General features: G+C 37.8%; 1 protein-coding gene across 1 annotated transcript; it reads left to right on the forward strand.

Moving 5' to 3' along the window:
• Positions 1 to 1141: 1141 nt before the first annotated feature.
• On the forward strand, positions 1142 to 12955 carry LOC121415838 (Krueppel-like factor 9). Its single transcript, XM_041609198.1, has 2 exons — positions 1142 to 2099; positions 12677 to 12955. Exons 1-2 carry the CDS (start codon positions 1529 to 1531, stop codon positions 12949 to 12951), a joined length of 846 nt encoding a protein of 281 aa, XP_041465132.1. The 5' UTR covers positions 1142 to 1528; the 3' UTR covers positions 12952 to 12955.
• Positions 12956 to 14486: the final 1531 nt, after the last annotated feature.

A 14486-nucleotide genomic window follows, 5' to 3' on the forward strand; every position in this document is an offset into this window, starting at 1 on the left:
ACTTCATGATAATAAACTACACAAGAAAAATGCATATCTATGTGCGACCTCCTCTGTTCCATCATATTCATGCCTCCAGTGTATAATGCATATTTAAAAAAAATTGCATGGAACTTATAAGCAAAATTTTAACCTTATATTGCAGGTATTGATGAAATCTACATTTTTATACTTGATTTTGTTTTTGGTTTTTAATTTCAAATAAACTTGTAAGTTGTTTGGTGGACCGTCGAACAAGTCTCGTCATATTGCGCACCAGGCTGAGCCCCAGCCCCCAGCCCCCCCCCCCCCCATCCCGACCGTGAAAGTGCAAAATGGCACTGATCTTTGACCCTTTTAATTTTTAGTTATCAGAGAATTTTGACGGGAAAGTCATTCCTCCGGAAAAATTGTGCACGTTGAAGACCTATATTTCATTCTTCGTTGTTTTTTTTTTTTTTTTTTAGGTTGTCAGAATTTTTATGGTCCCACCTGAGGAGTTTTTTTTCCCGGTACGTCAGAGTGTGTAGTAGTACTGAAGAAGTGTCAAATGATAATACTGTTGATGCTGCTGATACTGATATTATTAATAATGACACTTTTTTTTTTATTATAGCAGTAAGGATAATGAAAAAAAAACATCATCATCAACAGCAAAAACAACAACAATAATAATATCATTAATACAAATAATAATAATAATAAAAATGATGATCATTCACGAATTTTTTTAGCAGCACGATATAGTTTGAAAATCGATCGGTAGGCATATATAATTGCGTCACTAATTTGTAATTTGTTTGTTATTTTCATCATCGTTGTTATTCCTGCGATTCTTTTTAAAATGATAGCAACTACTTCACTTACAAAATTGTGATCATAATTATACGTGGTTTGAAAATAAAGGCTCTCGGAGATCCGTCGGAGATCACACACGACCTTCGTATTATTTTTGATTAGCAACAAAAGTAGGCACGTGGCTATACATGGAATATGCATTATTCATAATGTGCATTGTTGGAGAACAGGTCAGAAAGAGTTTTTACACCATTCACCTGTCAGATCCATGACCCTGAATAATCTTCGGGGTTAATTTATTCGGCGCGTGTGCAATGCACGCCTATCTTTGTTTTGCACTATACCGTACGTCGCGCTCACAATACGCAATAGGGGAGCGAACTGTCTGCAGATTTCGCAAGTTTTCGTAATACAAAATTCGGCATTACATCAGATTTGTTCAATCATCAGAATATTTCACTGTTGGACTGGATCTGCCATAAAATAGTCTGATGCGGAAGATCTCATGTGGTTTGGAAAATTTATCTGCAATACAGTATTTGTTTTTAAAGCTGAAGAAAGAGGAAAACAATTTCCAGATAAAAATTTTTCACCTAGTAACCGCCCAGCTGATTGTTGACAGCTGATCGGTTCGAGCGAACACGTTGTGTGTACGTTTTCCAATACACACGAGGCGAATTAGGCGCGGCGCGGATTTGAGTCAAGCAAATCCATTTGTATTCTGCGCAATAGATGTTCCGCCACTTAGAAGATGACGACGTTATCTCACTTTCAGGACGATATGAATTCTGGCATGGATATGAGCATGGATGCCACAACAGCAGCAGAATGTCTTCTTGCAATAGCAGCGTCAAAACCGAGCAGTAAACCCCCCGAATTTATGGAAACATGCGACGAGGAAGGGGTATTTTCGCCAGACGGAGCGAGCACGGGCAATCACCACATGTCGGACCCGTCCGGCCTCCATCCACACAGTCACAGTTCTTTGTTCATGGTGGCAAGAATTTTAGCCGATCTTGAAAAATACAGACCAAGACAGGAAATTCCATCACCAATTAGTGACTGTCCAAGCCCCCCACCTATTATAAATGGACCTTATGATGGACTCAGCAACGCCCTTGCATCGAATTTTGACTCTTTTGCACCAACTCCACAACGTGGTGACTACACGAATCAGACGCAGGCAGGAAAACAAAGAAACAGGCGATCAAAGCCGTCACAAAATCTCAATTCCGTCAAGAAACACCACTGTCACTACCACGGATGTGAAAAAATATATGGGAAATCATCACATCTTAAAGCTCATCTCAGAACACATACAGGTAAGACAGTTTTTAATTGATTTTTCACCACGTTTCATCCCACACGTGTTTTATGTTGTTGTAGATCCCCCTCGTGGGGCCCCAATCCAGCCAGCCGGTAGTTTTACGCGGGCATACAGTCCGTCGACACACCCCCTGTGAATAGGTAGCGATAAAGGTTATTGCCTTCGAACAAAGAAAGGTTCGCACGGTGCGAACCATTGGGCCTAGCAACAACAAATGGAAAACACGCATGGGGAAATCCCATTCGTTTGGAGAGATCACTCTTGCACATACATTGAGTAATGTTTTCTGGAAATTTATTAACTAAAAAAAAAACCCCAGTAAAAACAGGATATTGCCATCTTCCATGAACTTGCTAAAATTGATGAGAGAACCATACTAGTAGATCTATCTAGACTTGTATTTGTAACAACTTTCTGATATTTTATCCCAGGATGTGTGAATTTATTAGAGACAGAAGTGATGATGGTGATGAAAAATACTTTAACAAGCAGTGACATGGTTGGTGATAATGATGAATTAATTGATGATTATGATTATTTTTCATGATAATTAGATTTTGTTGATGTGACATTGATGATGATAACAAATTCACTATTCACTACATGTAGATTCTATAGATCTAGTACATGTATTTATGGCTGAGCTGATGATACTGATTTGATTTAATTTGATTTGAATTTATTCAGACAAATAAAATGGCTGATGATGTTAATGGGGTAAATTGTCACGGTGGTCTACACCTGTCTGCTTCCGATTTGTTCTCACATGTTCTTATATTCATATTTTGTATATAACCAGCCAGGCAGCCAGTTCATCTACTAAATTTAAACTAATAATTTGGTATAGACTAATTATCATTTAGTCAATTACATTCTGTCCAATTTCCAGAAAGACCATGAAGCCCAAGACTTTAGGTGAACTGTTTGTTAAAGCAATTTCTCATTCAACAAATAACAAAATGATAGGTACAAGTAGACATATTTGAAAAAAGTCCATCTGGCTTATTTTGCCAAATGAGAATAGAATTAGACCAAGTTGTGGTTTGACGTAATAGTGTGAATTAATAGTAGACCAAAATGGATACAAACCACTGATTGTGCCTTTTTTGCATTAATATTAAATGTACATCCAATTTATGACAGTGACAGTAGTGATTTCCTGACATTTCATTATTGATGCCTGTATTGATGATGATGACAATGATGATGATAATAATGATGATGATGGCAATGTTTATGGTTGATGGGAGGGGTGATTATGTCATGGAAATGTTTATTGTAATTCATTCACAAGCCAGGTCTGTGTGTAGTGGTGGCCATAATCTTCCCAATAGATTCTGTATAAATTGACCTGACCTAAATGCAAGCATGGAACCCTGGTTTTAAACACACACAAAATGATGCTGAAATGTCAGATTCAAACAGCAATTGATTTAAAAAAGATTTTTCCCCCAATAGACTTGTTTTGTGTTTTCTTAATTATAGTAGATTAAGGACATGCACCAAATGTATGTGTCTACTACTAGTACTAGTCCGATATTATTGGAGGGTGTAACTAAAATCATTCGAGTATTTAATAGAAGGGGTGGTGGCATATCATAGGCCTACATGTACACGTACATGTACATGTAGTACATTGCGTTAATGAAATAGCACATTAGATAAGACCATGACTGGTAGGTCCATGCTGTAAGCAACCGGCACCGCCCACCTTGTGTTTACCATTACGATTTTCAATATCGTTCATCATAGGGCCGTCATAGACTAGTATTGTGAAGAAAATCCCTTATTCATCATTAGTACATGGTTTGCTGTGAGTGAACCTCCGCAATTGATAGTTTAGATTAATTAAAGAATATATTGCTACATTACACTATTCTACCATAGAGCTATTATGATTCTACATAGCCCTCCATAGAAATGTGTAAACAATACAATGTGCGTGCATTTCAGGCTGGCCTTGCCTTCAGTATATTATCCTAACACGATTTGTGTGCACTGCATTGCATTGAATGCATATGCACATGCAGCAAGTCGATCGCCTGGCTTTGTTGGTGACGTCGTCATGACCGAGCGATGCCCCCACATCGTGGTATCAGTGCCCTACTTCTGTGTCGATTGTGCCTTTGTGTTCATGCGAAGGGGGCGTGGCAATCCCGTTACCATGGCCGATAATGCCGGGTTAGGTGCAAATTTCCCAAGAAAATATGTTTTGTGTACAGCGATCATCTTAATTTTATTCTCGATATTATGTCCCTCTATTTTTTAGCAAACATAATTTTGGCAATTAAACAAAAGATCAGCAAGTTTCGAAGTTATTTTTACTAACATGTTCTATATATGTCCACGTATGTTTAATTTAGGCCTATATGATGATAATTACATCATCGGCCATTGAATATTTCAGTTTATCTATTAGGAAGTTTTTGAACTCATTATTTTGGCGGCGGGGGGGGGGGGGGGGGGTGAGAGCCTGACATGGGGATCTTTAAGAAATCCTTTAGATTTTTGTTTTGGTAAGAACTGAAATTAGGCTTGTTGATGTTTGCCTGCTTATGTTGTGTGGAGTTCTTTTTTAGAGAGTTCTAACTACTAAAGGAGAAATATATTGATTATGAATGTGGTCTTATTATATATCAATGGAAAGGTAATGATGTGGGGATCATCAGTGGGTCATTCAAAAATACCGAAAATAATACAAAAAGGTGAAAATCGCCGATTAAAAAACGCTTAAAATGCCCCTCCGAAATATGCCTCGCATCGGTCTCTGAATTGACTGGAATTTGATGACGTCACTGTCTGTACGAGAGGCGTGATTGGCTCTCCCACGTGAAGCTCCACTTGCATGCAAAACCTGTTGCGTGGGTACTTTTTCTCCACACTGTCACTGAATACTTCTATCACGAAATGAAAGAAAACCCAGAATTTTATCTAGATTTGGATTTTCAAATTGATGATTTTAAAGATGAAGAGAATGATGATGAAGTGAACAACACAGTGAGGTAGTTGGAGGTAAATAATGGGGGAACAATGCCGATGATTATGATGAAAATTCAACTTGCCTGACGATCACAAGTAAAGTCATGTACATGCCGATTCGCTACCAACTCATGCAGCTGCTGCTACAAGTGGTAGCTATACGTACACCGCGCGGGCCCAATTTAATCCATGAAAATGAATAACCACATCCAGAGAGAGTCTATAGAGTCTATCATAAGAAGGAAAATAATGATATAACTGTACTTACAAACAAGTGAATAATCCGAATTAACCTGAAAGCAAATCAACTCAACGAATAGCAGCAGACGATATGCACCGACGATAAACTTCATGTGGCTGGGATAGATTGTCACTCGTTCTGTTTGTAATTTGTAACTCATTAATTTGACAAAATTACGAAACTCGGGGAATTATTTATATCTATAAAAATATAGTAACATCTCTTATTATTTTTTGTATTACGATAAAACCTCTTTTGAAGGAAAACGTTGAGATAAACTAAAATTACTTTTAAATCCCCCAACATGCGTAGCTTGTATGTCATTGCAAACAAACCATCGCAAACATGCACGTATTCCTTTCCTTGCTGATTGAGAGCTGTGCAACACGTGCATAGATCTATTCTCTCAGTCTCAGCCAAGGCGAGCAAACAATACGGCATGTGTTGTTGTGATGGTTTGTTTACGATCACATAATGCTACGCATGATGGGATGATCTTTTACATCTAATTTTAATTTACCTCAACGTTTTCCTTTAAAACAGGTTTTATCGTAATTCAAAAAATGATAAGAGATGTTACTATATTTTTATATAGAATAATAATTCCCCGAGTTTCGTAATTTTGTCAAATTAATGAGATAAAAGTTACATCTAACAGAACGAGTGACAATCTATCCAGCCACATGAAGTTTATCGTCAGTGCATATGCCATATCGATATTCGTTGAGTTGATTTGCCTTCAGGTTCGGATTATTCACTTGTTTGTAAGTACAGTTATATCATTTTCCTTCTTATGATAGACTGTCTGGATGTGGTTATTCATGTTCAGCATGAATTCAATTTGGCCCGCGCGGTGTAGCTAGCACTTCCAGCAGCATGAATTGGTAGCGAATCGGTATATGTACGTGACTTTACTTGTGATTGTGTTGCAAGTTGAATTTTCATCATCATCATCATCATCATCGGCGTAATTCCCCCAATTTACCTCCAACTACCTCACTGTGTTGTTTCACTTCATCATCATTCTCTTCATCTCAAAATCATCAATTTGAAAATCCAAATCTAGATAAAATTCTGGGTTTTCTTTCGATCATTTCGGGATCGAAGTATTCAGTGACAATGTGGAGAAAATGTACCCTTGCAACAGGTTTTGCATGCAAGTGGAGCTTCACGTGGGAGAGCCAATCACGCCTCTCGTACAGACAGTGACGTCATAAAAAATCCCCAATTTCGCGGACGTAATTCTGCGTGTTTGAAGCATTCAGAGAGAGAACTTTAAACTATCAATTAACTGAGTTTCATCCGTCTCCATGATAAATGATGTACACCATCGTGTTCTCCTTATTTTCTCCTTTATTGTGATATATGATTCTCCAGTTTTACGATTTTCAATATATTTCTACTTTAATTTACATGTAGGTGTGTCCTTGTAGTATATCCTTATTTGAGTGCACATGTACGTGAGTTGACGGTAATTAGATTGAGCACAGCGATGACGATCTGTGAAAGATGGGTGTGTCTCTATACAGCGTTCTAAAAAAATATGATTTTTTTAGTCACGAGGAAAGGGTTCGGTCAATTATATCTAATTGAGAGTGTGGATTGATAGACCCTACCAAAATAATCTGTTTTTAATTTTGGTTGATGTATAGTTTTACTATTCTTTCAGTCAGTTGAAATATTTAACTTCCTACTTGTCGACTTGTATAACTTCCTTTGTCTGTAACCTTATCGCTTTGAGAGGTGACTCAAATGGTCGGTTCCCGCCGCAGATCTTGTTTTCGTCCCAAAACTGGGGACAAACAACAGCATTATGGGTGTGTATTTAGGAATGGCCTTTGTTAGGTGACAGGTAAATAAAGTTTAGTTACGGGACGAAGGATTTATCCTTACATTTCCTAGACCATATAGGGCAAAGCTTCTTAGTCAAACCTTTTAAGAGGCCCTTTAGAATCCTGGCCGAGTCTTTGTTTGGAACTTTTGGAGAACGTCAGAATTTCAATGCTTTGTTTACTGGTGGGAAAGGTACACGTGTAGTCGAGATCGCTCTTTGTGACGTTTCACAATACAATAGCCCAAGAGAACTGTACATCTAGCCGAGGGGTTGGTCATTGTCGATAGAATATCGGCTTAGCAGTTTCTTTTACGACGATGTAAATGTACCTAATTACCTGCACTGATAGACGACCTACTTGTTCGGAGGCAAGACAGAAGCCGAATGAAGGGTGTTATAGTTCCTAATTAGAGCATGTGTTGGTCCCACAAATTATTCTCGTCAGCGAGTTCTCAAGTGTAATATACATGTAGGCCTGCGCCTAATGTCATTCAGATTGGATTAGGCCTAAATACATTTATGAAGAAATAACTACATTACTACTACTACTACTACTACTACTACTACTACTACACTACTACTACTACTACTACTACTACTACTACTACTACTACTACTACTACTACTACTACTACTACTACTACTACTACTACTACTACTACTACTACTACTACTACTACTACTACTACTACTACTACTACTACTACTACTAGTGCTGCTGCTACTACTACTTCTACTGCTACCACTACTACTACTACTACTACTTCTACCACCACTACTACTACTACTACTACTACCACTACTACTACTACTACTACTACACTACTACTACTACTACTACTACTACTACTACTACTACTACTACTACTACTACTACTACTACTACTACTACTACTACTACTACTACTACTACTACTACTACTACTACTACTACTACTACTACTACTACTACTACACTACTACTACTACTACTACTACTACTACTACTACTACTACTACTACTACTACTACTACTACTACTACTACTACTACTACTACTACTACTACTACTACTTCTACTACTACTACTATTACTAATTCTACTACTACTACTTCTACTTCTACTATACTACTACTACTACTACTACTACTACTACTACTACTACTACTACTACTACTACTACTACTGCTATGACTGAGGCGATTGGGGCAGGTTATACATGTACATTGCAGCAGGTGAATATTCGAATCACAACCTGTAGGCATTTTGCTATGTACATGTACTGTACATTTAGGCCTACAACCCTACACACTCATTGCTTTTTTTCTCTCGGGAATCATAAGAATAGAATAATCACTTCAGTAGTTGCTTAAAAAATGGTGATAAAAATTCGCCTTGTTTTCTTATTATTGTAATTGCGATAGAATTTGAATTCTTCTACCAACCTACATAGTATGTAGCTTTGGGAAAATGGAATTATTACACGTACATGTAAATAGAACAAGCTAAGAAAAAACACACCTGTCGACATAAAGAAGATCAGTTATCAATTTCGATCCTAGTACTATACTGTAGCTATTGGTGTTGAAAAAAAAGATAATAGAGAAAATGAATATAGGATTGCCTCTCGGCCCTCTCCCCCACGTTGTGCAGTTTGTATCGGGAATGCTTTTGTTTAGTTATTGACCAGTCGTTCTTTGTGCCCCCTCGTTTAGCTATTGTCAAAATACCTTGATCGATTTGTCGAGCAAGTCATAGTAGGCCTATAGCTTTGTGATCCGTTTTCAATATCTACAATACATAGATAATATCAATCGGAATATCATTTAGGCCTTATCATTCACCAATAAAGATGTGACTATTAAGGGGGGGGGGAGCGATTGTCTTCAGGAGGTCGGAGGGTAGTTCATACAGTAAGAAATATGTTTTGAGCCCCCCCCCCCCCCTCTTGGCAACTGGCTATTGCCAAGAGTCAATGCAATAAATCCTAGTTCTTCTTTTTTCTCAAGTACTGAATATGTATTATACACTGCTCATCTCGGAAAGCAAAGGCCCGGTAACGGACGCGTTTTATACAGATGCAAGCAAATTGAATACCCGTAAACATACGAAATTGGCTTGTAGATATCCGAAAGCTAGCATAAAGGCCTACATGTACATGTTCCAATTGCACTCCATGAATGTAGGCCTAGATCTATATGTGAAAAAATCCCTCTATTATTTCCGTCTCAACTGAATGCTAATTATTATTATTGACATTTGCCAGGGAGACGCATGATACTAACTCGTTTAGAATACTCGTAGGATATACATGACTTGTCTATCAGATGTGGCTCCAAGATCGAATTAACATGGGACCTGCGTTCTATGATATTGGATGCGAATTGACGATAGATAACACGTGTAATGTGACCCTCAATCTACGCTAGTAATTATTTCAAGTCTAATATTGTGATTCTATTCCGTTCATGCAGTATTCACCATTTCGTAACATGTCTCGTATTGTATTCTTCACATTGTTCAACCAGTGAATGTATAATGTAATTATGATTTAAATAGAACCTACATGTATATATTGCAGATGACTGATCCAATAGAGACCACTAAAAGTCATTTGGGGAACCGTTGGAACTTTGCTAGTAGGTCCATGGTTAGAAGAACAACGGTGAACTATTTTAAAACATTCCTTGGTCGATGATAACGATGTTAATGACAATAGGCTAACAACTGTCTGAAAACAAAACGTAAAAAATAAACTATTAATGACTTGAAACACGCTTTAAAAATGATATAATTTGTAAGCGACATCTTGATAAGAAATAATAGTTGTGTCGCGCATTGTGCAGAGCGTGTGTGTGTTTTGTTTTGTTTTTGTTTACATTCTAGTTTCGGTGCGTGATTGTTTTTATAGGTGTCTAGTCTAGTTGACTAGAGAATGACGTTCGACCTTGTGCAAGTCCTCGTAATGAATTGCACTGTCAACAAATAAAATAAAGTTACTGTCACGTAATATGACTTTTTTTTACTGGTGCACAATATATCCCCATTTTGTAATGGAATTCTACTAGGTCGTTTTGTATTTTGTTTTCTCATGGAAAAGAGAAGCTCCATGGTATAGGAGCAGGCAAAACCTAAACGAGTATTGTAATTTATTAATTCTGTAATCTCCATCAGCTCTTAAGTTTTCCGATTCTGGCTCGTTCCGTGTTTATTTTTTGTGACGTTTATTAACAGGTTAACAAATAGGCCTATGTAGTTTGTCTCATAATGCCCCCCCCCCCCCGTGTGAGCATTTCCCTCAACAACGGAGAATACATGTAGATCGACTTGAAATCGTGATCATTTATTTGTTCAAACTTTCAAAGTTTTTCATCCTAATTTACATGTACACAGCCATTGCACTTCAAACGATTAGAAAAATCCATGAGCTTTGCATTTTACCCAAGTATGATGACGAGAAGGGGCGGGTCCATTACCGATTTTGATCAATAAAAATAGATTGAGATGCGTGTCACCGTGTTAATTAATTTGTAGACACAAAAGTTGTTCCTTATAAACCCGTTTCATGCTTACACTCACGTAGAGCATGGACCTACCACTCAGAGTGGTAGGTCCATGCGTAGAGGAAGGGTGGAATACGGAAATGCCACGCCCATCTCAAAACAATCAATTTTTACATGTCGTTATACTCCGACTGACAGAAAGTTTTGATTGTCAATTGTTCTCGTATATAATGTAAATAGAGTTTCTTTCCTGCTGCTTTCAAACAATGGTTTGATTTCTGATTCTCTTATCAGATCATTTCAACTTGCAATTATTGTTTGTAAACGTAGACAATATGGCAAAGTGCCCAATTTGTTGTGTTGCTTGCTATTCATTGGGGTATAAGACTAGTAGAGTAGTGTTGTTTATATCTTGCAAGGAAAAAGATATATATAAATAACGAAAAAAAAATCACGCTAATTGCAAAGTCTTCTATTCTTGATTAACCAACTTCTCGTAAAATCATTGATCTTACTAGAACGTTAAAAAAAATATGCTCAATATGTTATCATTCAGCTTCCGAAATTATTCATCAAATCTTGCATTTGTGAGTCTTATTCTGTGGGTACTGTCCCAACCAGACCTCATCGCAAAGTTCATTGTTACCATCAGGTAGTCACCGACCCTTTAACAAAGAAAGTTGACTAACCCTCAGAGGGGGGGGGGGGCTTGCCTGCCATCCATTATGAGCTCAAGAATGACTTGAAACCATTAGGTTCAGAAACTCCAGATTTAGCAAATCTTGATACGCACCGTTGGTATGCCAATACTCTCCCTATTTTGAGCAAAATACTTCCATGGCATCGCTTTGTGAACAATACGAACTCGGCTCCCGGCACGCGACTTGGGGACAAAGAAACCATAAAGGTCAAACGAACAAACGGCGCGTGCCCCAAATTTGGCGCCAAACGAGAGGGATTTCTTTGTACCTTATCAGAGGGATTTCTATAGCGACCGGGTGCACCTGCCGATTAACAAATACGATGACTCGTAAAGGGAGTAAATCTTGATATTTCAAGGTTTATGGAGGTTTTGTCTGACGTGATCTTGTAGAGGTCAGCGGAGTGTCAAACATGAAATTGCAGTAACAGGTGTCTACTTTCAGTTTTAGAGAATGCATGGAACTGTGAAAACATGGGGCTTCTATAAAGTTCTAACAGATCTAGGTTAGATGAAGAAAAAAAAACAATGGTTCATACATTTTCACTTTGTCTTGTTAATCCTCACTTTCATTACCCCCATTACCCGTCTTTCGGTCTCTGCTCCTACCACACCCCTTTCTCGATGTTCTCACCTGTTTACAGTTTGTCCACCCATCTTCCAAGCCTTGGACCTTACCCCCACCACGCCCCTTTCACCCTGCCCCCACCTTACTCGAGACTAACAAAGAACGTGCGTGAAAGAGAAGACTGGAGTGAAATTGTATTGTGATGAAATGATAAACATGTGGTTACTTACCGGAAGTAAGAATTTTGTAACTGTCCGTTCAAAAGGTCGAACAGTCGGCATCGTTGAACTTTTGAGGATAGATGTAGAAAAAAATCTGTCAATTGTGTCGCGAGGCTGACTTCACACTAGTCTTGATTCATAAAACGGAGACGGCACGCCTTGCACTTTCCAGTATTTTTTTTTGTTTTCCAGTGGCAACGTTCAAAGTTGTTTTTGTTGAGGGAAACTTGTTATCAGTTTTCGCAAAGTATCTAGTACATCAATATACCGGAGAAGGGACGGAGACCCATGTTGAGAGCCAACCCAGAAGCAGACATTGCTACATGTAAATGCATGTCCCCTCCACTGAAATCATGACCTTGTTGGATGGGGGTCTGGGGTGTCGGCCTGTAGGTTTCTGTTTAGGTGAAAATCATCAGTGACCAGGCGATCTGTTTTTTTGTTTTTGTGATTTATATTTGTTTTCTTTAATTTTCCTGTTTACACTCCATGGTATATCCAGCAAAATCTAATTGCTCTTTATCTCTTTTGAAATCTATTCTCCAGGTGAGAGACCATTCCCCTGTAATTGGCAAGACTGTAACAAACGTTTTGCAAGATCTGACGAGCTGGCCCGTCACTACCGAACACACACCGGAGAGAAGAGATTTGCATGTCCACTATGCGAGAAGAGGTTTATGAGGAGTGACCACTTGATGAAGCATGCCAGAAGACATGCAGAGTTTCATCCGAGCATGATCAAGAGACCAGGAAGCGCAGCAAGTTCGTTAGCCAGCGAGGGAAGCCATTCCCCCTGCTCCAGTCCTGCACATTCCCCTTGAAGAAGTCCAGCTCAAAGACACTATCGTTAGAAGCTCTTGCAGACATCCTGGAGACAACCATGGGGTGGTGTCCGGACTGACAGCTTTCAGATGCTGGGAACAGTATCTAAGGAGTCTTTGGACAAGACTTACATCAGGGTAGACAGTCGTTTGTTGTGTGACCAAAGTCTTATCACCCTGCTGAGCCAGACTAAAGGGACTTGATAAACCACAATATGCCAGCATGACATGTATACTTCTTTGATATGCAGTTGCTACAATTTTTTGATCACTTTGATGAGTATGAAACACGTGATGTGTGGTCTATCTACTATTTATCTATGATATTATGATGCACTATAATATATATATATATTTATACATTTGACATTTACTCATCCTTTGTAGTTTGTATTCTTATTTATGCTAGCCAGTAGCCAAGTCGATAACCTACACATAATATAGATTTCAAATCCTAAACTTTGTTCAAATATTTGAATTGGTCAAGGATTTGATATTTGTACATTGTAGTTGAGTACATGTACATGGTGCAAATAGACTATTTGCAAGTAATATTGATATCATTTTTGCAAGAATTGCGATTTTACAATCTTTTGTCGTGGTGCTATCCTATTATACAAAGGAAACCAAAGGAATGGGTTTCATGATGTGGTGAAGAATTATTTGCAATGGAGTATTCAAAGTTGACAGAATTAGCAAGGCAATAATTTCCGGGGGGTGAAAAGAGGCAGAGGTTTGAAATTATTCACTAAAGCTTGGTTGGCAGGACATTAATTCCTTCATTATGGCTTTTTTTCATTTGTTTTACACTTTGACGTGCAAAAAAAAATGTCTGTAAAATTATTCACTTTAAGTCAATATAAGTCATCCAGGCCTGGTCATCAAATTTATCTTTACCTATCAATGGTCCGTTTTTAGAGTTATTATATGTTATGGTCTGTAATTCCTTATTATATGATGTATGGCTCTACAAAGATGTATTCACAAAGTATTTTCTAATAGTTGAAGGCTTTGAGGCACATCAATGTATAATTTTCATAACTTATTCCAAACAAAAAAAAACTAATGAAACGCTTGCACATGCTCCGATTGTATTGTTGCTACTTAAAAAGGGGAAGTTCACCCTGGCAAAAAGTTTATTGTAAAAATAGCAGAAAAAATAATAAAAAATATTGACGAAGGTTTGAGAAAAATTCATCAAATAATTAAAAAGTTATTAGAATTTCAATTATTTGATTTGTGACGTCATATGCGAGCAGCATTCCTACATGGCGAATGGTAAAAAATCAATGAAATGTCATTTTCTCAGAAAATTGAAAATGGTGTTTACTGTACCTTTTGTATATCAATAGACAAATCATTTCACACCCGATCATGAATAGAAAACAAAATTAAGTCATCAGCAACCATATAAAATTTGAAATTCATGCATTTTATATTACATAACACATGGGGCAGCTGCTCGTTTATGACGTCACAAATCCAAAACTTTGAACTCTAATAACTTTCTTATTCTTTAACGGATTTTCCTCAAA

This window comes from Lytechinus variegatus, chromosome 5 (genome assembly GCF_018143015.1).
Source record: "Lytechinus variegatus isolate NC3 chromosome 5, Lvar_3.0, whole genome shotgun sequence".
NCBI lineage: Eukaryota > Metazoa > Echinodermata > Echinoidea > Temnopleuroida > Toxopneustidae > Lytechinus > Lytechinus variegatus.

Coding starts and splice junctions, on each gene's coding strand:
- LOC121415838 (XM_041609198.1), top strand. CDS start 1,529: ATGACGACGTTATCTCACTTTCAGGACGATATGAATTCTGGCATGGAT. Junction 2,100..12,676: donor TCATCTCAGAACACATACAG/GTAAGACAGTTT, acceptor TCTATTCTCCAG/GTGAGAGACCATTCCCCTGT.